Source organism: Patiria miniata, unplaced genomic scaffold (assembly GCF_015706575.1).
Source record: "Patiria miniata isolate m_02_andy unplaced genomic scaffold, ASM1570657v1 HiC_scaffold_19, whole genome shotgun sequence".
Lineage (NCBI taxonomy): Eukaryota > Metazoa > Echinodermata > Asteroidea > Valvatida > Asterinidae > Patiria > Patiria miniata.
Window position 1 is genome coordinate 6,037,235 of NW_024037057.1, and position 27,891 is coordinate 6,065,125.

Here is a 27,891-nt window from a genome sequence, read left to right on the forward strand (position 1 = left end):
GAAGTTTGCATAAGCTTCTCCCTGAAGTTCTTCCTTAAGCCTTTGGAATCTAACCAAAATTAAACAAGCGGTAACCTCGGGTAACCTCAAAGTAACCTCGCAGTTGAACCTCAAGGTGAACCTCAAGTTACCTGCTGTTTTAGTGGTGTGAATTTCTAATGCACACCCCTAGCCTGTTTGAAGTTTGCATAAGCTTCTCCCTTAAGTTCTCCCTTAAAGCTATAGTCCATCATTTGCAGCTATCCGAAAAGTAACTGGAGTAATTATTGTTGAAAAACATACTTGGTTGAAAGATGCAAAGGGGACTAAACTCCCTGTGAAATTATTCTTTCTGGCAAGCTGTCATTTTGACGAAAGAAGGCCTTTCCAACGGTGCTTCTTAAGACGCACCGCAGGAAATTTAAATTAGTAGTTCGTTTTGTTATTCGGCGAAGAGCGCAAGCATTGGCACGACGCACACGAGGTTGCTATAATTCGTCAGATCAGTGCGCGACATCGCGTAGCTGTAATGGGCTCAGTGAGAACATGTCTCGGACGCTGAATTCAGGCCCAATTCAAAACATGATTCAGCAACTTTTGATTTGAAATTGAGATCCTAGAATGCTGTTTTTCTCAGAATATACAGCTTCATCAGGTTAGTTGTTCAGTACCCTTCTTTAAATTTTGAGCACTCTTGTTGCTTCAAACGAACAAAATGCACAAATTACAAATGATGGACTATATCTTTAAGCCTGTGGAATCTAACCAACTTGCTTAGAATCTGTGAAATCCAGAGGGTTTAATTCTTTGAAACTAGCCACACACAGAGAAGTTCATTTCTCCTTCTCACAAATGTTAAATCTACCTACCACCTTACTTTTTTTGATAAAAGATGAATCCAAAGAAAAAAAAACACTCCTTTTCATTTCTTTTAAAAAAATAATCTCTACTGTCCTTCCATACATATTTTTTATAAAGTTTAAATGTTCATATATATTTCTTCCCAAATTATTGGACCATGTTACTCACACAAATACAACTTTCCATAGCTTGATCTTATGAAGGAACAAAGATTTTACTTTTTTTTTACAATGGAGGGCGACGTTTTCTTATATTGAGAGGGAATTTTGAAATAATCTTTTTTAAATAAAAAGTTTATTTTTATGGCCAACTGACAAATTCGACAAAAAATTTTATGAGATAGTGTTAGTAAATCCAAATTGAAAAGTTAGCAGCTAAACATGTATCTGTATGTCTTATGTATATATATGATTTTCTGGGAGATATTGTGTCCTAGCATTAGTTTTATTTACGTCAATAAGACGTCAATAAAGATATCACGGTAAAATCGTGGCAAACTCTTTTGACAAATAATCCTAAATCTATGACAATAGGGCTCGACCTGCAAACATCTCATTTCAGAAATATCTCAGAAAAGGAAAATGGAGGGAAAAAAAGGCAGTCTCTTTAAAATAATATTTCAACCTTCCAATTTTTAATCAAAATTAGTGAAAAAATAAATACCGTAGTTGGAGTTATAGTAAAAAATAATCATCACAACATGCAAAAATCATGCATTTTCTTTCTTTTTATATGAATAGAATATATATTTTTAAATGCGTGTGACTAGTCTCAATGTTCTAAATGATATAGTTTAAATAATTAACGGTCTCGCAGTCATAAATTATTTTAATCGATGAATTCAACCCTCTGGATTTAACAGTGAAAAGCAATCAAATGAAAATTAATTTTGCACGAAATCTTAGCGTTAGGGTACGTTGAGATACCATTGCTGTGGCTATAGTGCAGCATTCTTGAACACATTCTGGGATTTAAACTGCATGATCTGTGGGAGAAAAAAAGAAATAAAAACAATATAACTAGAGGTTCGCTTTTGTTGAGAAACAAATGCAGAGAGGTCGGGCTCACATCTATTTCAAATGTCATAAACGTTGCCACAAATATCAACTGAAAATTCGTTCTAAACATTTTCAACCTGCCGCTAGAGGTCACTCTAACATTTCATGACTTCACCTGTAATTTTTTGGTAAAGTACAACCTAGCCAGAGGTTATCATCATCGAAAGCAAGTTCACATATTTTTCCACTTTTAAGTTATAAAAGCACATCTGGTTTAGACCGGAAGGAAGTGTCACATGATTACATGTAGGTACACAGTATAAAATGAAGATCCTGGATTTTTCTATCAATTCCTGCAAAACTCAAGTTCAGGTCTCTCACGGTTGATTTTACATTGATTTTCAAAGATTAAATCTATGTTATTAGATTAAATCTTGTAATTTGACACCTGATGACATCATTATGATGTCAGAGTAACATGCACCTCTCAAGATCGGGTCGATATATGTTGAAAGTCACAAGTTCACACCATAAACCGTTTAGGAGAAAACCCGCAGAGAAAAGAAAGAAAGAAAGAAAGAAAGAAGATTGATCAAAACAATTCTAAACAGTGGTTTGGTTGGTTGGGTTGTGCCTGACCACTCAAAAAGTAGTACTGGACAACAGACAACACTATAGAGTACCGACGTGAATACATCACGCACACATATGTGTGTCAAAGACGTTAGCGCGTCATTCAGTCCGTGAACCAATACGCGTGCGTACTCCATTCGTTTGCAATGCGCTACCTGGTTCTAAATGACGTCACACTTCGGCACTCTATACCAACTAATGAACCGCTGCGTTGGATCCGAAATGTTAGTTACATTTAATACATAATTTATCAAGTTCAGACTTTGAATTCTTACTTACTCTCTGTTAATGTGTGACTGTGTGTATCGGAGGAATTTGTAGGGGGTCTGAGGCCGGGGGGAGGGGCATGTGTCGTCCAGGCTGGACCTGAAAACAAACAAAAGAAATATGAATATGCATGAGCTAAAATATGAATATGTATGAGCTGAGAACGGGTGATTGGTGGATGCTTGAGGATTTGGTTCAAATGGTTTTAAATTCTTCTAATATCTATTTCCCTTTTGACAACAAATTTCTGCCACGTCACAACCCACAAATCATTTTGAACGTTTAAAACTTATCATACCACAAGTTGGCACACTACTGACCTATGAAGGCATTGCATTCCTTACCTCTGTTTGCATATGCATGAGCTGGGAATAGGTGATTGGCTGAGGGGTGAGTGGGCGTGTCTCCATCTGTCAACGTTTGTAATGACTTTAACCAGTGTGGCTGTTCTTCTGTGGGAACTGCAGATCAAAATAAAACAAAAATAAAAAAAAATATAATCAATGACAGAAGAAAAATGTTAGCTGCTTGTGGAGACATTCTCTCGACAAACAAGACCACAAAAGTAACTGGCCACAGTAATGGATCATCTCTAAAGATTAGCAATGCGTTGAAGCCAGTCTACATGACGTCGCTTCTGAAAACGGGAACTCAAGTGGACATAGAAACTAAACACACAGATCATTGCTTTTCTTGTGCAGGGACAAATGTACTATAATTAGGGAAGCATGTCTCCTCTTTGGGAACTGTGACGATATAACAGATTGATACACTGTGTAACATTAAAACCATTCGTCCCTGCAACACCCCAAAACACCCCATGCCAGTGTTTCCCCTGTCCATTCAAACGTGAGGTGGCCCACCTCGCTACTTTCAGTGACCACCTCGCTCAATTTTTGCCAATATCACCACCTCGCTGTGAAGATTGGCAAAAAAGAAATTATCAATTGACAAATTTTCATTTTGTGTAATATATGAGCATTTTCCTTTACCTCCATGTATCAAGAACTCACAATTTTGATGTGTTTTTGGAATCATCGCGCATTTTTGTGAGCGCTGCATTCTTTTCAGTTTGCAGACTGTAAGTTTTGTTTCAATCATCAACTTGAATTGTTACCACCTCGCTCAGTTCATTAGCCAGGGGAAACACTGCCCCATGCACTCTATGCTTTAATCAAGGAATAAATACAATGCAATACAATGTAGGACAGGTGTTAATGGGAGTAACAGAAAGACAGAGAGAAACTGACCTTCTTTTTCTGTGAAGCCGGGCGCATGTGCATTGTGGGAGTTGACGCTGATAATTGCCGGGTCGTGCACCATCCAGGTCTGGGACTGAATTCCGGGCCAAACCTCTGCAAACGGGACAAGAAAAGGTCTTTTGGTCAATGTTCTTTGACTAAATTCACTACTGGACTTTTGTCAAGAAATGTGTGGAGTTGGTATTTGCAGGTTTTGCAGTGATTTTGAACCATAGTCTGGACCAATTCGCCACTGTATTATCAGTGCAGAGATTATGTTACGAACCAACGATCTTTCACCAAATTTGCTCGTCTTTTTTTGCCAATTAATAATCGGAATTGTACTGTACAGGTGATTGTATGAATTTGATTTAAACAAGTTTTGCAATGAATTTTTGTGAAATCTGGTACTGTAACATCAGTGAACAGATGCAAAATATGTCACAAAGTAATCAGTGTTTTATAATCAATAGTCTTTGATATTATTTTTTTTTTGGGGGGGGGAGCTTGAAGGGGGGGGGGGGTGTGGTTAAATCACACACCTGAGTTCTTCTGTGTGGCTGACTGTGCGGAGTTTGTGGCAGCGTTGGCCCCACCGAAGCTGATGTTGATGTTGGGTAGCAGCGCCCTCAGGCCGTCCTGCCAACTCTGGACGGACTCTGGGTGTTTGGTCTGCTGTTGGAAAAAACAAACAGTAAAGACTTTAAAACCCTTGCTGTGCTGTAACCTCCAAAAACACTTCAACATTCGCCTTTAATAGGAGTCTTCTCAGTAACCCTAACAGAACTCAACCCATCAAACCCCAACGGCATGTCTTGTTGGAATCTGTCAGGATGGGTACTGACAGTACCCCTAAAAAAGTAAAGTCTGTCGCGAGCCAATGTGGCTCATCAGGCCGGTGTTTATCTCCGGTTTCAGTAGCATGAAACGACTGAGAGTATTTCTACTCCCCCTGGATGGGATGCTAGTCCATCGCAGGTTACTCCCCAGCTAATGCCGGTACCCATTTATACTCCTGGGTGGAGAGGGGCAAGTGGGGATGAAGTGCCTTTCCCAAGGACACAATATATGACCAGCGGCTGGATTCGAACCCCGGACCCTCTGATCATGAGTCACGAACCCTAACCACTAGGCCACACACTCCCCTAACAGTACCCCTAAACTTACTGTCTAGTACACTGGGTTGGCACACCGCCAGAATCAAAGTCATGTGTATGCAGTTTTCCATATGGTGTTGGAATTTGCCAGGATGGGTATGGTTCCTAGTGAATCATGCTAGGGAGTTAGGGTTAAAGGCATATAGGATCCCTTGCGTGAAATTATTCCGTCTGGCTTGCTGTCATTTAGAAGAAAGCAAGAAATGTTGGTGATTTCCATCGATCAGTCACTTGACTGATTTTTTTGGAAATAAAGAGTTGTAGTGACGAAATCGTCAACTGGCGAATCGTCATCAGAATAACAAACAGACATAATGGGCTCAACGTCTTACTTGCGAGGGTGAATGGTGCGGTCTGGGATTGTGGTTATTGAAGCCGAGAGGGTGAGCAATGTTCTGTGGATTGGAGTCTGCTGGTCGATCCATCTGTAGCCAATTCAGCATCTTACTGCCGCTAACTTCTGCAAGAAGACAAATGGTTCGATCATTGTTAAACTATGGTTTAGGTTAACAGTGTCTCGAGCTGTTCTAATCAGATTTTAAGAAAGTCTACCACAAGTCAACTCACAAGTTAACTCATGAGTCAGGCCACAAATGAAACAGGGAATGCCTTCAGAACAGTTCATCTGAATAGCTTGCTAATTGAATTCAGACTGGACTACTTGTGATGGAAAAGAAATTACAACCTTTTTTTCAAATACTGTTAGATGTTTCCTTTTGAGAACATGGGAATATGCAATGTTACAAATCAAATGTGAATGTCCTCTATACTGCAATGCTATTTTTTTGTTTTGTTCATAAACGGAAAAAAAATGGTTGCGATATGCGAGAGACGGACCTGAGTTCAAGCCGTGGTTTGCCGGGGTAGTGAAACCGGGAGGGGGTTGCGTCATCTTATTGGGGTCAGAGGTCATGGCTATTCCTAGTTGCAGCTCTTTCTCCAGTAAGTCTGCTAGGCCTTTGTTCGATTCGTTCCATGGGTCAAATCCTACAAAAGATAAACAGAAAAAACATCTGACGGAATTTTAAAAAACACATTAATCCATTAAGCCCCGCCCCCTTGAAGCTTTGATCAATTACAGCCGTGATTAACGTCTGACCTGACATGTATGCGAGAAGACAGACTATCTAAGTGACTACTGAAGTATTTTGGAGGGTTTAACACAGGCATGCAACTGGGAATTTAGGAAAAGCAAGGAAACTCCAAACCACACAAGACTTTGTACAGTACTTTTCAATTTGTAATGGCATTTATAAGAAGTACAAAAATGAGGAAATAAGTAGATCCGAGGAAAAGTTGCATGCCTGTTTAATAGAACAAGGCTAGGGCTGTGCATCTGAACCGGGTACCGAAGTATCCGACCACTGATGTCAGGAACCGGTTCCCGAATATGAAATTGAGTACCCGTAACCAACTTGACATATTACTAGTCTTAGTAACTTCTCAGACAATGAAAAAGAAAGTTTCGAATGTCATTTGTGGAGAATTTTCAAAATGAAAACAAGTCCACATGGAAAAGCAAAACAGATTCATGTTCACGACGCTTGCGAAAATGCAGCTTACACCATGAAGCTACATGTATTGAGCTGACTGTACGCACTTGTATCTTGCTGTATCGACCCACAGATGTGGCGGTATTATCGTGCGGACCTTTATAAACAATCTATACAGGAACTTCCGAGACTGACATTTTGGGATTGCCTTCTTTAATGGGTACCCATGTTTTCTTCAATCGGGTATCCGATTCCTGTACTGACCGTAAATGCACACCCCTAAACAAGACCCAAAAATGCCAGGCAGAAAGAAAACTTCAGGCATGCAACTGGGAAGTCAACAAAAAAGAGGAAATTTACATCTTTCCAAGACTTTGTCCAGTGTTTTTCTATTTTCAATGGCACACATGGGAAATGAAAAAAGAGGAAATCAGCTGATCCGAGGAAAATTTGCATGCCTGAAACTTGTAAAATGCCATGGACACGAGTCTACAAAAAACAAAACAAATCTCTACAAAAACAAAGGCTCTGTTTCAATGAAATGTAAATAATTGACCGATCTCTTAAGCCCTGCCCCTTGAAACTTCGACCAATCACAGACGTGATTATAAGCATCTTGGAGATGGCCATAGGGATGTGTTTCCTGTTTTGTACCCACCTAAGTCGTCTTCGTTGAGTAGGTCTTTTGTATCTGAGCTGAACCCGAACGCAGCTTGCCAGTCGGTGTGACTAGCCACAGGCAGCAGGTCGTTGTTCAGTATGACACCTTCACTCCAATCTGTGATGGGAAAAGAAAGTTTCTGAAATTACAAACTGGAAAAAAAATTACTGGAATTTTTGCCCTTCACAGATGTAATTTATTAACCCTAACTCCCTAGGCAGTTTTGCTGGGATGCAACCTCAATCCTACAAAATCCTCCAACTGCCTCCATCGTATACAGCCCCAATCTTCCAAAATCATCCGTTATTTATTGAATGTAGTCCTTGGACGTGTTGGCGGGGCGGCCACTGCCTCAATCCTGCAAAATCCTCCAGCAATCACTGTCAATGAGTTAAGGCAGAGCCAGTGACATCCTGGAGCAGTGCGGAGGATTTCAAGTGTAAGCTAGGCCTAACACTAGGTCCGGCCCAAGACCTTGACACAGTGCATCCTCCAAAATCAGCCACACATTTTGCCATATAGCCTCAATCATGCAAGATCCTCCATTTTGCAAAGAGGATTTGGAGGATTTGGGAAGGTTAGGGTTAAAGCACTTTTTACACGGTGTTGTTTGAGGCCTTGCATGAAAGTATTGACAGGCTTCCTTGGGTGGGACTCGAACCTATGACCTATTGCTTACTAGTGCAGTCGTTGAACCAATCAAACCATTTAGCTGGCAAGTGATAAAGTTGGGTTGTTTCGTACCAACTCACCCAAATTTTCACAAATTTGTCAGTGTCCGACTCAGGTTTGGCAGATACTTTTTCTGGTTTTTATGGATGGAATGAACACACACCAAATCTTGACTCTCAACTCCCGTTTGTTTGCCAAAATTTGGTGTGTTTAAAAAAAAAAAATTCGCCAAAATCTGAGTCGGACACTGCCGTGCCATGGTTGAGTTGGCACGGAATGACCCACTAGAGAATACAGCAAGACAAATCGGTACAATATCAAACAAAACAAAATTAATGTAGAACTTGCCTCCTGCTGATGTTGGGCCTTGGTGAGGGGGGATCAGCGGGGGCATGGAGCTACCACCCTGAAAACCGGTACCTAGAAGCAACGAGTGACAAATAAACACAAAATTATAGGGACCTGACTAGGCTTGGTTTTAATCAATAGTAGGCCGCATCCGAGTTATTGGCTACGGCTAGGAGTAACACACATGTCTATGGGAAGTGGCTACAGCCACTTGTTGCAAACCTTAGCCATACAAAGTTTTACCCGTTTTTCAGATGCAGATTTCTCAGAATTGACCTATCGCCGTTTGCGACTTAGCCACACCCCTTAGACAACCCTATGGAATTTTGTAGGTTAAGTTTTGTTTGTCTCAGATTTCGCGCGTGCCACGTCCACTTGTATAACATGTAACTAGACAATATTTCAAAGGCTGCGTTGACGCAATGCTACCGCGATCTCAATTAGGGAGACATGTTAAAAACGTTTCAAGAGATATGGTAAACACAATAGCACTGCGTGTGAAAAAAGAGCTGCAATAATGTCATTAGGTTTACATGACTGCCATAGACTTATGCGTTTTATTGACCATTTTCTGTAAATGGCCGCTATTTCTTATCTTGAGCTTTAATTTTAGTGTCATTTTTTACCATATGCCACCAAGATCTTGTAGTTTAGGAATATCTTAAAACAATTTCAACATGTCTCCCCTATTTGGAGAAATCTGCGTCTGAAAAAGTGTAAACTTTTTTGGGGGACCTCTCTGTAGTGCTACCTCAAACTTTTCTGCTGTAGTTTAATAAAGGTTCTTCGCTTGCGTTTAATAAAAAGAGGGCCTAGCCTATTAAAGCTGGGTCTCAGCTGGAAACACTGCTTTCTGCCCACTTGGAATTGGTTTGTTAGAATTGGAATGTTTCAAAAGGAATGAAAATGCTCTAAGTTCTAAGCAAATTTCCGAGGAAGTGCAGAAGCTTACCATTGACTGGTGCCTGTACGTGAGGGTTTGGCGGTACAAGGCCCGGTATGATGCCCTGTGCCATGAAACCGTTAGCGGCAAAGAACGACGGTAACGACTCGTCCGTCTCAAACGGCGATTGCTGTTTCGGTTGCGACACCCCGTCTGTAGGAATTGGTTGTGATTGCACGGAACTGGGAGGGGGTAAGCCTAGATATGGAAAAAGAAAAGAACAAAATAAATCAATTTAAAATTGTGTGTTCCGCGTGCTCTTGAACAAATTCCAATTTTTTCTTTTAATAAATTTTCGAAATTTTCAACCAAAAACCCTCCCTTTTTCCCCCATTTTTTTGATGTCTGCAAGACTCGTACTGATTGTGGGGTGGGAACCAGCCAACCCCGCAAGAACAGGAATTATTGTCTGACAGCCAATAATTTGAAATTTTAAAGTAATAATTCGTTATAGCAGGCATGCAACTTTGAATTTCGAAAAATCGAGGAAACTCCAAACCACACAAGACTTTGTACAGTGTTTTTCAATTTGTAATGGCATTCATGCGCAATAAAAAAACGAGGAAATCGGCAGATCCGAGGAAAAGTTGCATGCCTGAATAACTCAATATGGGCCCATTTTTTTCAGTGGATATCTCATTCAAAAGCGAGTAACTTTTGTACTGCTTTAAAAATAGCAATTTAGAAAAGGAATCTATTTTTTCAGGATGAAACTCAAAAAGAGCACGGTGCATAGATCTTTAATATGTGCATGTTATGGTAAAAAAAGAAGAAGGTATTTCATGAAAAGTATGATGCCAGAACCTCGTGTGACAGGTAGTTTTTTTTAATTGTTGACTGCATTAATGGTATAATGTCCAACAGATCTGGACATCTGTTGCACACTGTTGTATATGGCAGGGTCAGAGATAACGAAGAACATCAGGTTGTACGAAAATTGGGGATAAAAATATCTCAAATGGCTCACCGTCTGTCGGGGGTTGTCTGACCCCTTGTGTCTGTGTGTTAATACCCCTGGGTGGGGATTCGCTCAGACTGTCCGGCGTGTGACTGTTGGCGATCGGGGGCGTGTCCACCGGCGACTGCGAGTACACGTCGTTGGACTTGGGCTGGGTGGCGAGCGCCGGCCAAGGGTCCCCCTGGTTCGTAGTAGGCCAGGGGTCCCCGTGGTTCGTGGCCGGCCAGGCGTCGGCGTGGTTCGTCGGGGGCGAGTTATTCTGGCTGCTGGCAGGCGAGGCTGAAGGCTTTTTTCTGCGCACAAATCAAGAAAGAAAGTAACAGTGGATGAATGAATCCGCTCCGATCACAAGTACCCCCTCACCGGCTAAGAAAGTACACTTTGGGGTGACCGACCGACGCCATCTTGCCTGACTGCAATTCAGCGCGGCCACTGCGTGTACATAGTACAAATCCCCTGGTGTACGTGCGTCACACACAAGGAACGGTGCGCGTCAACCAACGAAATGTCCCGCCCATGGGACGTCGTTGCTAGGTAAAAGAGCGCCCTCTTTTGTCGGTGCACGGAGCCCATAACAATACAAGGAATGCCTTTGTCAAAGCTCATTTGAACAGCTCGTGAGGTGAATTGGGACTTGCGGGGACTTTCAGGGACTTGTGATGGACGTGACTACATCCCTGCAAGATACTGCTAGGACCAAAATGTGCAACGAGGATTTTGAAGAATTAAGCGGGGGTAATTAACCCTAACCCACCTCAATCTTCCAAAATCCTCCTAGCAGTTTTGGAGGATTTTGGAGGATTGAGGACGAATGGTGTTTGAGAAAAACAAGGATTTTGGAGGATTAAGGATGAATGGTGTTGAAGCACATGAGGATTTCGGAGAGTTGAGGATGAATGGTGTTTGAAGAAAACGGATGATTTTGGAGGATTGAGGATCAATGCATATTGAGTAGCAGGACTGTCTGACAATGTTGAGAGGATTTTGGAGGACTGAGGATGGTTCTTAGCAAAAAGGGCCTGGGGGGTTAGGTTTAAGGGTTGAATTGGAGACAGTACCTTGAGCTTTTCGAATGCTTCTTGCTGTGCTCGTTGCTGGAGCTGCCGCTCGTTTTCTGCTTGGGCTGCTGCTGGGGTAACGGCGGTGTCTCTGCTTGCCGTTTCTGTTGCTGCTGTTGTTGCTGTGGCTGTGGTTGCTGTTGTGATTGTTGTGATGGCTGCTGTGGTTGTTGTTGTTGTTGTTGTTGTTGTTGTTGTTGTTGTTGTTGTTGTTGCGTTGCTACTGCTGCTGCTGTTGCAGGTGTGTGTGTTGATTGCGAAGACTGACTCGTACCACCGCCTAGCACCTCCTGGGCCAGTTTCTGTTCGTATTCTTGGTGTTTCCTGTTAAGGGTATGACAAAAGGGAAAATTTATTATAAGTCAGTGATTTCTGGACCAACTTCCATGACACAGCTGATTCCATGGTCTTTTGAAGACAGCATCTCTGAAGTTGACAAAGTTCTTACAATTTGATTTTTAAACTTTTGTCTTTTTCTTTGTGCATTCACTGAATCTGTGCTCCATTTCAGAAGTAAAACTAACATTAAGTCCATCCTATTTTCTGTGGATGTAGAAAATCGTAGACACTAAGGATTCCTGATCACCCTAACAGTTGACAGCTCTGTTTATTGAACAAAACTCTGACAATTTCGTGAAGATTTTGGGAAAATGAAGACTCTCCTCGGCACTTACCCTGCTTGCATATCTTCCTTAGTGAAGCTAGCCGCTGAGTCGCCCAACTCGTGCAGATACATGCAGTCCTGAAATCAAATCGAGATAATTAAAAATTACGACAAGCGCTGCAGTTCAGTCCATCACAACACATGTCACAAGACCATCACAGGTCAGCTAGGTCACAGGTCTGTTCACAAGGAACAGGGCGGGGCATGAACAATTACAAAGACATACCTGGGGGAGGGGGTGGAGATGGGGTAGGGGAAGTGGTTAAGGTGGAGGGGGTCGAGCATTGGGGGGGGGTAGGCCTTACTGGTCAAAGAAACTGAAGTATCTTGAGAAAAAGGTAAAATTACAGGAAACATTAAAGGGAATATACAACATTTGCAAACATCAAAAAATAAAACTACCAGGTTTTTACGAAATACCTTAATTGGATGTTGGTAAATGACAGTCTAAAGCATCCTGTAAAATTATGGCACCTGGTGTGATGTCATTTTCAAGAAAATGGTATTTTTTAAAGATTTCCAGCTTCTGCTCCAAATTTACCATTAATTCCGTTCAAATTGTGTTTGCTATTGGTTACATGTTCATAAACGGGTGCAGGCCAGCTAGACTGGTAACCTTACCTTACAATTTTCCGCCATCTATAAATTGATCCATTTTATATTTAGTGGAGTCAGGGAACCAGACTACTTGAACTGTTTTGTTTTTTCTTGGTTTTTCCAGCATTATCGAACACAAAACTTCAAACATGTCAGTGTAACAATATTTGATCTATTATACTAACCCCTCAAATACTTCATTTCTGAAAATTACAGCAAAAGCCAATGATGTATATTCCCTTTAAGTGGTTATCCACAATGCCTCAGGCAAATTCAGGAAGTTGGAGGGAAGGGGGGTGGCGGGGGTCGGATGGGGGGTCAGCCTTACCGGTTTAGGGCACTGGGAGTTCTTGAGGAAGTGGCTGCAATATTTGGTCGTTCCTAACGAGGCTTTGAGGGTTCTCCCGTCCACGTGCACGTTGTTGACTGCCTGAATCGCCTTCAGCGCGTCTTCGTATTTGTGGTACGTTACGTAGGCACTTGCACTGGGCCCCTGAGTGTAAATTCAAACGACAGAGAGTTGTGAAACTTCAAAGTAAAAACAAACAAACCTGACTTTTTGATTAACTCTAAAGATCCCCAACCAGTCAAACTCCAACACCAGGGTTTGTTGGAATCTGTTAGGATAAGTACTGCACTAGTAAGGGACCGTGACCATTCAGCCCTGGTATGAAAAGGGCCCCCCGGTACCTCGTCCGGTCCAGAGCCAGTCCGGTCTTCAGCCCAGTCTCGTCCGGTACATAGTCCTGTCTGACCAGAAGTTTTGAAGTCAGTCAGGCGCATCAATTTATTGCCCTTCAGAGACCAGCCAGAGCAGAACAATAGCAGACTTACCGGATTAAAGATAAATTCCTACTGTTCTATTGTTTAGCGCTGAGAGATGAAAACCACAAGCAGGTTTCTTCTGGAATATATTACATGTGTCAAAACTTGCAAACAACAGACCCCAGGATAGAGGAGTTCCTGATTAGCAACCGGACCAGCTCCTGGGCCGGTAGCTGGGACGGTACGAAAGGACTTCTTGGGAGGGGACGAGCTTACCGGGGGGCCCTTTTCATACCGGGGCTGAATGGTCACGGGCCCTAAACTTACTGTGTTTTACTTGGGATTAGGCATACCACAAATAAACAGAGTCCAACTGTTAATGTGCACAGTTTACCATATGGTGTTGGGATTTGCAAGGATGAGGAAGGTTCCTAGTAAATCACCCAAGGGAGTTAGGATTATCGCAGCTTGAGGTTTAGAGTTGTCAGGAGTGCAACTTGGAAGAAGTTTGCAGCTACGCCATGTGAAGCAGTAGTCTATGGAACAGACGCTTGCCTACGGAACGTGTCTACGATATGTATTTAGATTATGCAAAACAACACTGCGTCTGGACCTCCAGATTCTGACCAATCAGCAGGCGCCTTCTATCGGGTCTTCGGTAACCCAATGTTATACAAGAAAAACATGACAGCTATTGACCAATCAACAGCTTTGGCCGGATTTGGAGTGAGTTATGGTTAACGGCTGCTTTACCTGTGAGCCGGCGTAGGAAGTGTTCTGGTTGATGACGACTTTAACAATCTTCCCAAACTTGCCAAAATACTCCTGCTTCTTCAAAACCTGAAAAAGAAAACGGAGAGAAAAAAAAGTAACTCTCTCAATTCTTTTCTAAAGTAGCCATCAACAGATTATACAACTTTCATTTACGATTATTATAATCGATCTCTGGTCTAAAAACGGTATTCCTACCTCCGTATCTGCAAGTCTCTGAGAGAGACCCACGACAAACACCAGGTTTTTCTGGACAACCCTGCAAAGACATTCACAAACAAATTACAAATCAACGTAATTAATCAGCATTCTTGCAAACATAGTGACATGCACATGCAGCTGCACCTTAGATTAAGTCGTGTCCATGCAGCAAGGTTGTATCTCCTAAAATGGGCCGTACGTAGAACAAGAGTTCCAGAATGTCAAATGTTCGTATCTCACTTAAAATAGCCCGGATGTACACACAAAGTCAATGGACGTTGTTGCACGGGGCGTATTCGCGCAAGATATGACTCTGTTGCGGAATGGAGTTACGACCTTGTTGCACTGATGCGATGATATAGTGAGGCCCATTGCGCGAGTCTGTGCAAGCTCAAAGACATTTCAAGTTCAGCAGGCATTCTCAACGAAATTTCAATTTGAAAGACTTTTCGGAACCGTTTGACTTTTTGGCACATATGCGAGTGTTTCTTTACAGTCGATAGACCTTTATCATGCTGCCACCATTTCAGTCATGTTCCCAGTATCCAATAACAGTACTGAATGAATAATTTCTTATTGTGCAAAAAGGAACCAGACTATTTTTCCTTCCAGCCTCGCTTTGGTTATGTTGATTTGAATGAAAAAAAAATCAAGATGGCCGCAACATGATAATGGTCTATAATGCTAATGAGTCTATGTGCATTTACCTGACACTAGCGAGGTGTTTGCGACTGTCTGTGATCTTCTGTTTTCGTTGGTGATCCTTCTGACGTTTCTCGTTCTTGATTCGTTGTAGCCTGAAAGACAAGTCAACAAAAGTATTGATTATGTAATTTCTCCAAGTTGGAAATAAAATATAACACGGGTATGTACCCATCCTGACAGATTCCAACTAAACATGCCGTTGGGGTTTGATGGGTTGAGTTCTGTTAGGGATTACTGAATCAGTCTAGTGTATTATCAGACAGACGTTTTGGACTCACTCTTCTTCCGTTAGTGGCTTGAAGTCTGCGGGGCACTCTGGGTAGGCTTTCCTGCAGGCGGGACACAGGCCGTTCTCATCCGTCCGGATCCGATGCCAACAGAAACGACAAATCTGCCGAGGAGAGATCACAACGTAAAGTCAACTTTCTTCTCCCAAGCTTTGTTTTTTTTAAATCCATTTTTAGATTTTACAAAGTAGTGGTACTTCATTTGTCAGACTATAATTGTGCCTATAAAGGTGATTTTTAATTTTTTTTTTATTTCAACAGACATTCTTTCTCTTTTTTATCTTTGTGACATCATTAACTTAAAATAGGCATTACTATGTCACGGAAAGCCCATCTGCAAAAAATGAAATTGTCAGCGTATTAAAAGGGGAAGATCTACAATTTCACAACATAGAAAAAAAGGGGATAAATCTTCGACCATTTATTTGCATAAAATAGACAACATTGCGGGTTACGCCACTTGGAAAGAAATTTCTTTTTGGAAGCATTGTGGTTCTGAAAAAGAACCGGTTGGTTGAGTGTAGAACTCGACGTTTCGGACAGTCTGCTGCCCTCAGGGCGGACCGAGCACACTGTCCGAAAAGTTCGAGTTCTACACTCAACCAACCGGTTCCTTTTCAGAACCACACTTCTTCCAAGAAGAGATTTCTTTCCACATGGCGTGGCCCGCAATGTTGTCTATTTTATGTCATTCGCCATGCAAAGCTTCAAGTCATATATGTTTATGCACCAAGACCTGGGCCCAATTTCATAGAGCTGCTTAAGCAGAAAATTTGCTTAAGCACGAAAAAACATTGCTTAGTAAAATTAGGTTACCGGCCAAAACTCCATGTGATGAACATTGCTTGTGACTGGTATTTAGCTGTTGTTTACTTAGCATAACAATCACATGGAGTTTTGGCCGGTAACCTGATTTTATTAAGCAAGACGTTTTTGTGCTTAAGCAAATTTTGTGCTTAAGCAGCTCTATGAAATTGGCCCCTGTCAGTTTATGATTGACAACATCACATCTATTTTCTGTAAAATTCTTCAAGAAAATGCCTGGCTTACCTGATACCCGCAGGTGCAAGGGAAGAAGTTGATGTCGTCGATCTCCAGTGGCTCCATGCATAGTGGGCACTGACAACAACAACAACAACAACAAAACAAAGAATGACAACATATGTTGGGGAACCCGAGGGCACAATATACAGGCATGCAACTAGCAATTCCAAACCACACAAGACTTTGTATGTTTCTCAATCTGTAATGGCGTTCATGAGAAGTACAAGAAAACGAGGAAATCAGCGGATCCGCGGAAAACTTGCATGCCTAATAATAAGTACTTTGAATTTCAAAGCAGGAACAAGCTCCTTTCGGGCTGATTTCTGGACCTGACAATTCCCGACGTCTATAAATTACTATGGTTCGTCTGAAGTAGGGTCAAGAAAATCGACTACAAGAACAACATTTGGAAAGATTTCCATACATACAAAGTTCACTAATTTTCCTCTGTATTGACTAACAAGCCCCCAGATAGCAATTTTGTGTCATCAAAGTCAATTTGAGCAGTGAGAAAATACAAGCATTTTCTTAGAAAACACTTAGAATTTTTCAGTCCAATCTCATAGGGTTTGTACACAGGGTGTTGAGTGAACTTCGTATATGGAAATCTTTCCCAACATTTTTTATCTTGGTTTTCCAGCACCTATGAACCTAAAACTTTAAACAGGTCAGTGTTACAATATTTGCTATAAAATACTAACCCCCAAATCCATCCATTTCTGAAAATTACAGCAAAAACAAATGTTGAATATTATATTTAAATCCTACAAACCCTCTGTAAGTCTTTAATAGAATTTGTGAAGGATCTCAGTTGAGATCAATAAAGACTTTGCTAGAAAGTACAGACATAATTGCTTACATCGTCTGGTTCGTGAATGTTGTTCATGTTGTTGGCGGCTGCTTCTGGCTTCATTTTTGGTGATCTTTGTTGTCGTTCTTGGATTCCACAGAGTAGAAGGAATACAGTGTGCTTTGTAACAAGTACTTGCGAGTTTTGACTCTAAAAAACAATAAAAAACCACAGGGAAAAAAAAATCATGACAAATCATGCTTGTCTAGAGAGATTACAGGGGGGGGGGGGGGGGATGTGGGAAGCTAATTCCATTTTGCCATCATGTACCAGGCTGTGGTAAAGACATTTTCATGTAGGCCTATATTTCTCAGGAAATGTCATTCTAGAAATGGTTGCGCAATCTCTGTGCAAGTCATTAAGGGGATTCCCCCAAATTGTTTACTTCATTTACTGTGAATGAAAGCAGGATTTTGGTTTTGAATGAGTAATCAGAAAATTCCCGGCACAATTGCAGAATACCCCGCCACTCAATCTATCCACCTGGTAGCCGGCTACGGAGTCACGGTTGATTGCCCTCAATAAACCTTCTCAGCGCTACTTGTATGTACTATGCGTCATGCTCCACTGCACTCCCACTCCGTATCCGCGTAGCCGGCAACAGGGTAGTTGGTTTGGACTTACAATTATTTTCAGCAACTCCCATTCCTTTTGTGTTGCTTCGTTCTCAAATAATGGACCCCCACTCAGTATCCGCGTAGCTGGCAATGGACTTGAATTGTTTCTTTTCCCAGTGATTCCAACCGCGTAGCCAGAGATTTTAGGGGTGTATTTCCGAGTTGCGGGGTATTCTGCAAGTACTCCGGGATTTTTTATTTTGTCGGGAGACACCGCAGTTTCCTAATACCTCCTTTTCACCATGTGTAACCAAAATGACATGTGTAGTGATATTTAATGCAAATATGTAGAAAACACAACATTCATATAATTTTTGAAAAAAACTTTGTACAGTCACCTGTCAATATTTATCAAAGAACTGGTTTCGCCAAGAAGGCTTTCCTATAACAAAGTTCTGAGTGACAAGCAGAGATCTACTGATGTATGTAGCCTACCATGTGTGTTGACTGGTGGCCCTCCAAATATTGTTTTTAAAAACATGAAAATATATAGTTTTGATTTTTTAAGGGACATTTTGGGGTAAAACGACAATGAAGACGCAAAACGCAACTAGAAATAAAGATGACGATCACCGCGATGTACAAAAAAATATCTAAAAAACCCGCATTAATTTGCATCGCGCACCAACCATGCCAACAGCGTCTGTAACGTGTCACCCCCGTCGTGTGAGAAAATCACATTTTCTACTACAAGAAACTGTTCAAAATAAGGCCATTATTAATTAAACAAATGGTGTCATTCTAGAATTAACATGATTAAGAGAAGGATGCCTTGCTTTTGAAAAATCATTTTGGAATGACAAAATAAACCCTCTTGACTTTAATTTGATAAAAACTAAAAGGGCCCGAAACTACATAATCGCCACAGTTGTGTTGCACTGTCTGTGTGTACAAATACTGACGAGTATGTCATAGCCCTCTTACACATACACACACATCTGCACATAGGCCCTACGCACAGAAAGAAAGTTGAAGGAGTGAATACGTCAAAAAAGAACTTAAATTCTTTCAATGAACTGGACCAAAATTACACAGAATATTATTTTTTTCAACTGCGCTGGTTAAATATGACAAACCCATTTAAGTATTAAAGAAAAATATGAATACTCTTAAATAAAAAAGGCGGAATTTACTTACGATAAATTTTGGAGTACAACAGCGGGAACTGTTAACAGATCATGGGTTGTTGCTAGTGCGCGTGCGCAGTACGAAATCTCCCGGATGACGGCACAAGCATTGTGGGTAAAACATGGCCGCGCCCAGCGACGCAGCGATGAGTCAGAACAGTCCAATTCATTTTGTGAACAAAATATACTGAATGGGGAAGATTAGACTTTGTCCATAAATATGTCGTTTAAAAGAGAGGGAGATGACCAAAGTCAGCTAAATTTGCTGAAAGTAAGCACCACCAACTACCTAAATTAATGACCTTTAACAATTGCCAAATAAAAAATGATCCCATTTGTTTGCACATTATGAATGCATTTGGCCCAGAATCCGGACAAAATAGGTTACCTCAGCTCATTTATTCAAAATAAATCTTATCCTCGGAATAAATTTTGTCAGGAAAGAATGTTACATTCCTCGCCACCACCTTTTTTTATCATAGGCCTATGTCATCTCAATAGAGGTCAGTTACTGAGATAGTGTAGTGAATTACTGCAAAAATGATGAAAAGATATGAATCTGGGACTGAGAGATGTGATTGTGAGATCATGGAGATTGAGAAACATTTCCTATTTTGTTACCAAAGCAGTCTGGTTGGTAGGGCAGTTATAAATATATAGATTCGTGATGGTGTTTTTTGAGAAACTGGATTATTTTGTACTTGGCCTAGTAATAGTAAATGTCACGCCCCAACTATCGCATCGGTCCCAACTATAGTTGGGACTGTCCCAACTATAGTGCGGCAGTTGGGTCGGCCCAACTATAGTTAGGACTGGAGTTGCGCCGGATAATTCATGCTTGATAGATCTTGTTGGATTAAATGTTCCGCGGCGCTGGCACCGTGTATTCGTCGTGCATGCATGCCGCAAGGCTGGCCGGTCACGTGGTACTGCCTAGTTGGATGAGTTGTCCAGCTGCTGGGTTGATTGTCCAGCAACATTTTGCAAAATTCATTGCCATGGCCGGCCAACTAGTATAGATGGGCCCCACCCATAGCTAATGTCAAAGGTCCCAAGTAAAGTCGGACAGTATGTAACAGAGCTGTAGGGAATGTTTTATAGTCGTCGTACATCAATGTAAACTATAGTTGGGACCGCCAAATAAAAATATTGCGGTGGCCCAACTACAGATGGTCCCCACCCATAGATAATTTCATTGGTCCCAAGTAAAGTCAGATGTGTATTAGAGTTGTAGGGAATGTTTTATAATCGTACAACAATGTACACTATAGTTGGGACCGCAAAATAAAAAGATTGGAGTGGCCCAACTATAGATTCGCCCCATCAATAACTAATTTCAGTGGTCCCCAGTAAAGTCGGACGTGTATCAGAGCTGAAGGGAACGTTTTACAGTTGTACATCAATGTAAACTATAGTTGGGACACCGCAAAATAAAAAGATCGGAGTGGCCCAACTATAGATGGGCCAGCCCAACAATGGAACTTACAGTTGGGACCGTCCCAACTATAGTTGGGACAGGCCCAACTATAGTTGGGCCAGCCCAACTGTGGAACTACAGTTGGGACAGATGCGATAGTTGGGGCGTGACAGTAATACTATAGTGATTTCCTCATTTTTAATATTTTAATGAATTTGAAGGATTTCTTGGGTTTTTGTTTTCAGAAACGCCGCGTATCTGACCTTCTGGCCGATGATGTACCGGAGGATGAAGCATTCCTGATGAGTAATGGAAGGTAACAAGTACTCAATGTAGGGCCAAACAATAGAGGGCTTGCACGGAGCGCCCTCGCTGTGGACAGGTCTTTGACTTTGTCCCTCAGCGATACGCATGAGTAGCCCCAATGTAGTTTCATTGTCACTGAATTTAAATAACAAAACCTGTCAACAGTGCAAGCGCACTCCAGGGTGAGTCAAAAATAAAGTGACTGAATGAGAGAAAATATTAAAAAAATATGTGACTCCACCATTTCATTAAAAAAACGGTCATAATAAGTACGTGTTATTGACTAGCAACTGTGCAAATTTCACATCATTTGCAAACTCTACTTCCAAGTAACGTCTATTTTAATGTGAAGATCACAAAGTTCACCCTTTTAATACAGGTATGCCTGCACAGTTTGTCACCATCGGCCTGTGTTGGACACGATAGCCATGCTATTAGTGCATCGACAAGGCAAGAAGCATCAGAGTTGTAAGTCTGAAATTTTGTTTTACGAAGTGGCTATCGTTACGGCAGCCGTTGTTTAGCGCCCTCTACGATACTTTTTTGATACGCACGCAGGTATATAATTATTTGCTTCCCCACGTGTTATCGAGCAGTGCGACAGCTCAGTCGATAGAGGGTAGGATTTTGCACCGCGAGGTTGCGGGTTCGCAACTCAGTTTTGCATTCAAATTTGTTTCCTTTTCTAACCTGAGGCTTTGGAGGATTTTTTTTTAAAGGGAAATAAAGTCCGAATTTCATAACGTTCAAATTCACTTTTTCCTTCTAATTATATAGTTTCTTCTCATGTTTTTATAAAAGTTGCAGTCTACCGTAACGATAGAAAATGGGAAATGTATTACGGCTGCCGTAACAATAGCCACTGCGTTTGTTTTATTGGTACCAAATGAATCCAGGAAACCATGAAGTCCTTTTTTTGGTGAAGAGGGGGGGGGGGGGGGGGTTAACAGGAACTAATGTAAATATTTGCTGTAGGACTTCCAGTCACATAAGCTGTACTTTAACTTGGGATAGAACATATCCCATTAAACTCCTGGGCAAAAAAAAAACAAATGTGTGCAATGCATCATATACAGAGAGATCTAGTTTTAATCCTAATTATTGCACATGCTTTCTGGTTGCTTCAACTGGCAAAACACTCGGAACAGAAAACTAGAACAGCTACTACATTGGCTTTATAAAGGGTGATTTAAAAAAAGCGGAACCCAAACCCCAAAAAATATATTTCATATTTAAAAAAATATGTAGCACCAAAAAAAATAATGACTGGAAAGCCAATATCATAAGCTACTTTTAGATGAAAAAAAAATTACTGAAATTGCTCAATCCGTTCAGAGATATCACCATTTGAACGCAATGACCCTAAATAAAACCTGTTTTGTCCAAAATAAATTATTGTGTATTCTGACTGTTTGGAACAACAAAGGAAATGACACAGAATACTCGTTTCAACAACTGTCAACAACTGTAGTACACATTATCTTTATTTAATAACAACCCTGGTTAGGCAAACAATATGATTTATAAAATCCACTTTTTTTTAAAAGATGGGCCTTCAAAAGGACTTTGTTGAATATTTTTTAACTTTGAAACTTTGGTTTTATCGCTGGTGATGTTTGAAGACAATTGTGACAACAATTCTTGAAATCGCATTTTGGATGAAAGAGGTTTTATGGTCATTGTGTTTAAATGGTGATATTCTTTTGAACGAATTGAGCAATTTCAGTAATTTTTTCATCTAAAAGTAGCTTACGAAATTGGCTTTCCAGTCATTACTATTTTTGGTGCTACATATTTGTTTAAATATGAAATATAATTTTTGGGGTTTGGGTTCCGCTTTTTTCTGCTCATCCCATAATAGTCAACACATTTGCAAATTTTCCTAGGAACAGCTCAGAATCAGATTTCTGTTTTCTTTTAAAGCTTTAAATTTCCTCTTTTTTGTATGTGACTGCCCAGTTACATACCTGCTCCTCTCAGCATCTACACAATTGGCTTGATAATGATTGATCAATCTTTGTACCATTTATAGATGTGAAGAGTTACTATGCGAAGAAACAACATCTGATGAAAGAAGTCGAGAAGAGGAAACAGCATCTGTACCTGATGAATCAAGAACAAAACAATTCTTCACTGGAAGAGGTGAGTGGATGGCTCGACCAACAAGACAACAAGTTTGTAAAGAATATTCAACGATTTGATGAGAACGGTGGATAAGAAGTCTTTTACCCTAAACCACGTACCATCCTAGATCCTTGAAAATCTGTCGGGAGGTCATGGAAGTTTTGCAGAAGGAAAAAGGTAGATGCCAGCTACTATGAACCCCAACTCCCAAGGCTTTTTTTGCTAGGATGCAACCTCAATCCTGCAAATTCCTCCAATTGCCTCTATGTAAAAAAATTGCATTGAGCCTCAATCCTGCAAACTCCTTCATTATTACTTGAATGTGGTCCTTGGAGAGGTGACCGCTGCCTCAATCCTGCAAAATCCTCCAGCAATCACTGTCAATATGTTGAAGCAAAGCCAATGACATCCTGGAACGGTGCAGAGGATTTCAAGCATAATGTAGGCCTAAATGTATGCACGGCTGAGCATAAACAACACAAGGCTCTGCCCAAGACCTTGATGTAGTGCATCCTCTAAAATCAGTCACACATTTTTGCCATATAGCCTCAATCCTGCAAAATCCTCCATTTTGCAAAGAGGATTTTGGAGCATTTGGGAATAGAGTTAATTAAATAATTGAAATAAACTATGGAAAGTGGATGATGTAAGAAATGTAATAAGATTGCAAGATTGTGAAGGGACGTGTACAAATTATTTTACTGCAACCCTCCGAGATCCTTCAAAATCTATCGGGAAGTTTTGAAGGATTTTGTAAGAAAGAGAAGGTAGATTCCAGCCACAGTTATTGGAATGATGGAAAGTAAATTGTGGACAGTTGATAATGTAAGAACTGGAAGAAGCTTGAAAGAAATGTAGAGGAATGTGTAAGAATTATTTTACTGCAACCTTCCCCGATCCTTGAAAACCCATCAAGAGGTTGTTGAGGATTTTGGGGTGGAAGAAGGTAAAACCTCAGCATTTATTAGGGAAGAATGCACAATTAAACAAGCGGTAACTCGAGATTTAACTTCGAGGTACCCCACAAAATCCCATAAAACCGCAAAAAAAACGTGAGGTAAACCTGGAGTTGCTGCCTGTTTAATTTCACATTCCCTCCTAACTTTGTGAGATTGGGCTTCAGATAAATTGTGAATTTTGGAGGTTCCAGGAGGTTCTATGGAAGAAAACCACAGGAGTTGGAGCAAAGGTTTCGAAAAACATTTGAAAAACTTTCAGGAAATCTACGATGTTTTATTTGAAGGTTGAAGATGTTGCACCACTTTTGACGAAGACCAGGAAAGCTACCCATCATGCATTGCTGAAAGCAGCTCCTTACAAAGGCTACGGCGGACCAAGCAGAAAACAAGAGAGCAGCAGTCACAGGTAAAGGTTAAAGGGATGGACACTTTGGCAATGAGTTTGGCCAGGATATTTCCATACAGTGTACAAGACAATTTACTGACAGTGAAAAACTGACAGATCCCTTTAATCCTCACTAAATACACTGAATAGTGTTTTTGTCATTCTGTAAATTTGGGGTCCACTTCTTTTCCTGTCCCTGTTACATGTGACTTTTATGATTTCTTTTAAATTCCGATGCACTCCTTAATGCAGTCATCCTCCAAGAGTGTTTATGACTAGCAAACTACCAACCCAATAAATAAAAAATTGTTTGAGGTCATTCTTAATCATTCTTAACTTTTATGATTTTTGTTATTCTGATACACTCCCTAATAAAGTCATCCTCCAAGAGTGATTATGACTAGCGAACTACCTACCCAATATATACAAAATTGTTTGAAGTCATTTTTAATGATACTTGAAAGGCAAATTACGAAGTTCCAAGGTAACAGGGACAGGAGAAATGTCGCACCTTAAACCCTAAATTTATAGAATCACCTGTGTGCCAGATCCAATAAGGCTGAGTGTTTTGCATCTTTTACTGTCAGTTTTCAGGGCAAGACGACAGGGTCATTTTTCCAAAGAGTGTCACAGAATTCTTTCCGAGAAGATTCATCATGTCTGGGACCAGCCACTTCTGCAACCCACGTCGGTAATCTACCAGGGAATAGGATTCACTCCTCCATCAGCCAATCAGAGATGACAGCAGATTGCCCCTCTTCCAATGATACAAAGGGTCGGGATAAGACAAGCAATGCCATTGGACACACAGATGATGTTTCGGATGGAGACTCACTGAGTAAATTAAGCGATCAAAATGGGCCGCCAGAACCTTTGACAGTTACCGAAAAGAGATGCCTGACGTTGTTTCAGTTGAAGCCCTACATCCCAAAATGTCAGAGAAACAAGGGGCTAGTACATGAGGCACATGTAGACTCCGAATCAGTCACAATCTCAACCACCCAGAGTGACAATCAGTTAAACACAAAGATGTCATTAACTTCTGAACACGAGTCTAGAACTGCCAAACCGCCACCAGCTTTGCAATCTTGTACATCTGGAAAGGAGACCGCTAGTGGCGCTAGAGCTTCGGGCAATATCAAATGTGACCCAGGCACAAAACAAACCCATCCGATTCCTAGCAAAGACTTAAAGAGCTCTCAAAAGATCTCGAAATCAGCAACCAGGTCCAAGAATTCCAGCGGCGTCAGCGAAGACACCAGCAGAATGGACAGGGAGAAATACCTCAAGCTCACAAGGTAACTAGGGAATATTGCCTTTTTATTTAGTGCATTCTGCCCTTGGGATCATTGACCCGTTTAAATGAGAAGGAATACAATATTACAGAGGATGCATGTGTGCTCATAAGTCAGCATTTCCAATGGAAGCATTTAAAGATATAGTCCATCATTTGTAATTTGTGCAATTTGTTCGTTTAAAGCAACAAAAGTGCTCAAAATCTAAAGAAGGGTGCTGAACTACCAACCTGATGAAGTTTCAGCTCAGCTTCTGCTGTATATTTCGAGAAAAACAACATTCTAGGATCTCGATTTCAAATCCAAAGTTGCTGAATCATGCTTTGAATTGGGCCTGAATTCAGCGTCCAAGACACATTCTCACTGAGCCGATTGCAGCTATGCGATATCGTGCACCGATCCGACAAATTAAACCAACCGCGCGCGCGTGTGCGTTGTGTCAACACTGACGCGCGCTTCGCAAAACAAAACAAAAACTACTAACGCAAATTTCCAACGGTGCTTCTTAAGACACACCGTTGGAAAGGCCTTCTTTCGTTGATTTTCTTTAAATGACAGCTTGCCAGAAAGAATCATTTCACAGGGAGTTTAGTCCCCTTACTATCTTTCAACCAAGTATGCTTTGCAACAATAATAACACCAGTCAAACTTTGTAAGGAGAGAAACCTCGATTTTTTTGAAGAGAACAGACAGAACATCTTTAAACTTTTGAAATAGGATGCACAGCTACCAGACTGTCCGGGAATGATAAGAGTTTTTGGTTTTTCTCATTTGTTTTGCAGTTCAGGTTGGAAGACAGACTGGAAGGGAGGCTGGGTGCAAGACCAAGATGTGGAGTTTGATTCCGATGAAGACGTACCCAAATAGATGATTCAATTTCATAAATTATTCTTTAGCAAACTTGACCGAGATTGTTAAAAAAAAATTCAAAGTTGTAGGAAAAAAAGATTGTTCAAAAAAAAAAGGCAATATGTGGATTTTGACATATATGTACTTGGAGGAAGGAGGGTTTTAGCTTAAACTTATAGATACATGCCTTATTGTAGAAAATGTCTTTATTTGCTGAAAAATGCCATTAATTTGGCGAGGCATTCTTGGAACAAATAAGCTTCCACAAATATCACTTGCCATTTAAAACATCAGTTAAATCATGTTGCTTGTAACAGTTGAAGTCACTGTAAAATTGACTTTATAATGGTTGATGTCACATTTATGGTATACGTTGATAGAAATAAAGTGAAGCACAAACATTCAGACAGTAATGTGTTTGAAGTCCTTTAATGTTATTTCATAAAAACAAACATATTAGGGCACTTGCATAATTATGATAATACATGTATTTCAGAAGCCAAATAAGGTCATTTGCCCATATCCCCTTTTCTTAAACACACAAAGTTTGTATTAAAAAAATATATATAATATATGACCTAAAGGGTTTTCCATTCTTTGGCCAACAACATCGCCTGCATTTTCTGCTTAGTTCTCAAACATGTTTATGCCGTGGCTATACCCATGGAGCTATACCCAGCAAAACAAAGGCATTGCCCTCTAAGATGGCTGTTAGGCCAAAAAAAAAAGTCTCCGGTTTCTGGTATGGAGCTTGCCCAAAAAGTGGTGCGGCGACGCGCCTTTTTTTTTGGTTTTTACCCGACTTTTTTGCTTCAAATGTCGGCTGATGACTGCAAATGGTGCCCGACTAAACTTAGTACAAATAGGCCTATATGGGATTGGGAGTCTAGAGAGGCCACATAAAGCTTATTCTCGACCATAACTCCATCTAAAAACACGTTAAAAATGTGCAGCAGCACGATTCCAGTCAAACCAGTGAGTTTGGCGGTTTTGAGACATCATCTTTCATTGAAAAAAAAAACTTTTTCATTTTGCCGACGCGCATGGCTACAGCGACGCGCGCGCATACCAGAAACCGGAGACTTTTTTCTTTGGCCTTATGCACAAGGTCTATACTCAACTACACGGGGTCACTAGGCAATAAATTTGGGGTCCACTTTTTGTTCCTGTCACTAGTTACTCTTACATCAATGATACAATATAGGAATAGCAGACTACCCTCTCTCTCTCTTTTGAGGCGGCGGGTGGAGTAAAAGAATAGATAGTAATAAGAATAATAGTAAAAGAATAAACTACCCTACTACTAAAAACAATCCTTTAAAAGATTCCTTTGAATCCAATTCATTTTCATGAATGGAAAATCAAAAAGTACCAAGATAACAGAGACAGCCAAAAAGTCACACTTTGGATCATTATAACAAGGTTCAAGGTTCATTTATTTTCCACAGTATCAAATCAATAAATGACATGAAATAATTACAAAACAGAAAAGAATTACAAATAATACAACAAAAGTGATATTTTAGGGACACTGCAGATGGGCCCATTGAGAAGCAGAGCTTTTAAGCATGGGCCCCAGACAGGCATGCTCATTAAACCCAATCCAAGAGAAGGGAATATTAACTTACAATGAACACTATTGAATGGTCAGTCACACGA

General features: G+C 40.7%; 2 protein-coding genes across 4 annotated transcripts; one reads left to right on the plus strand and one right to left on the minus strand.

The window, feature by feature from the left end:
* Window positions 1–739: 739 nt before the first annotated feature.
* On the minus strand, window positions 740–19,005 carry LOC119725520 (CCR4-NOT transcription complex subunit 4-like). 2 transcript variants are annotated; one of them, XM_038196939.1, is made up of 21 exons: window positions 18,908–19,005; window positions 17,163–17,303; window positions 16,310–16,378; window positions 15,251–15,363; window positions 14,975–15,064; window positions 14,265–14,325; window positions 14,049–14,135; window positions 12,859–13,023; window positions 11,944–12,011; window positions 11,270–11,593; window positions 10,221–10,504; window positions 9,263–9,451; window positions 8,311–8,382; window positions 7,288–7,407; window positions 5,974–6,123; window positions 5,469–5,596; window positions 4,522–4,651; window positions 3,989–4,093; window positions 3,083–3,199; window positions 2,751–2,837; window positions 740–1,825 (listed from the first exon to the last, which is right to left on the minus strand). In XM_038196939.1, the coding sequence occupies exons 2-21, from the start codon at window positions 17,214–17,216 to the stop codon at window positions 1,812–1,814; spliced, it is 2,427 nt and encodes an 808-aa protein (XP_038052867.1). In that variant the 5' UTR covers window positions 17,217–17,303; window positions 18,908–19,005; the 3' UTR covers window positions 740–1,811. The 2 variants fall into 2 exon arrangements, with proteins under 2 accessions (XP_038052867.1, XP_038052866.1); XM_038196938.1 differs by having other exon boundaries at window positions 4,522–4,654.
* Window positions 19,006–19,013: 8 nt separating this feature from the next.
* LOC119725521 (sodium channel modifier 1-like) lies at window positions 19,014–26,641 on the plus strand. 2 transcript variants are annotated; one of them, XM_038196941.1, is made up of 7 exons: window positions 19,014–19,168; window positions 20,560–20,630; window positions 21,000–21,088; window positions 22,653–22,762; window positions 23,994–24,109; window positions 24,676–25,386; window positions 26,166–26,641. In XM_038196941.1, the coding sequence occupies exons 1-7, from the start codon at window positions 19,118–19,120 to the stop codon at window positions 26,248–26,250; spliced, it is 1,233 nt and encodes a 410-aa protein (XP_038052869.1). In that variant the 5' UTR covers window positions 19,014–19,117; the 3' UTR covers window positions 26,251–26,641. The 2 variants fall into 2 exon arrangements, with proteins under 2 accessions (XP_038052869.1, XP_038052868.1); XM_038196940.1 differs by having other exon boundaries at window positions 19,016–19,168; window positions 23,988–24,109.
* The last annotated feature ends 1,250 nt before the right edge of the window (window positions 26,642–27,891 follow it).

Excerpts from the sequence above, each read along its gene's own strand:
- LOC119725520 (XM_038196938.1), bottom strand. The coding sequence starts at position 17,216 with ATGAAGCCAGAAGCAGCCGCCAACAACATGAACAACATTCACGAACCA. Across the intron at positions 15,364-16,309 it reads CTTGCACCTGCGGGTATCAG|ATTTGTCGTTTCTGTTGGCA; the intron begins GTAAGCCAGGCA and ends TCTCCTCGGCAG. Across the intron at positions 14,326-14,974 it reads AAACACCTCGCTAGTGTCAG|GGTTGTCCAGAAAAACCTGG; the intron begins GTAAATGCACAT and ends ATGTCTTTGCAG.
- LOC119725521 (XM_038196940.1), top strand. The coding sequence starts at position 19,118 with ATGTCGTTTAAAAGAGAGGGAGATGACCAAAGTCAGCTAAATTTGCTG. Across the intron at positions 22,763-23,987 it reads ACAATTCTTCACTGGAAGAG|GTTGAAGATGTTGCACCACT; the intron begins GTGAGTGGATGG and ends TTTTATTTGAAG. Across the intron at positions 25,387-26,165 it reads AAATACCTCAAGCTCACAAG|TTCAGGTTGGAAGACAGACT; the intron begins GTAACTAGGGAA and ends TTTGTTTTGCAG.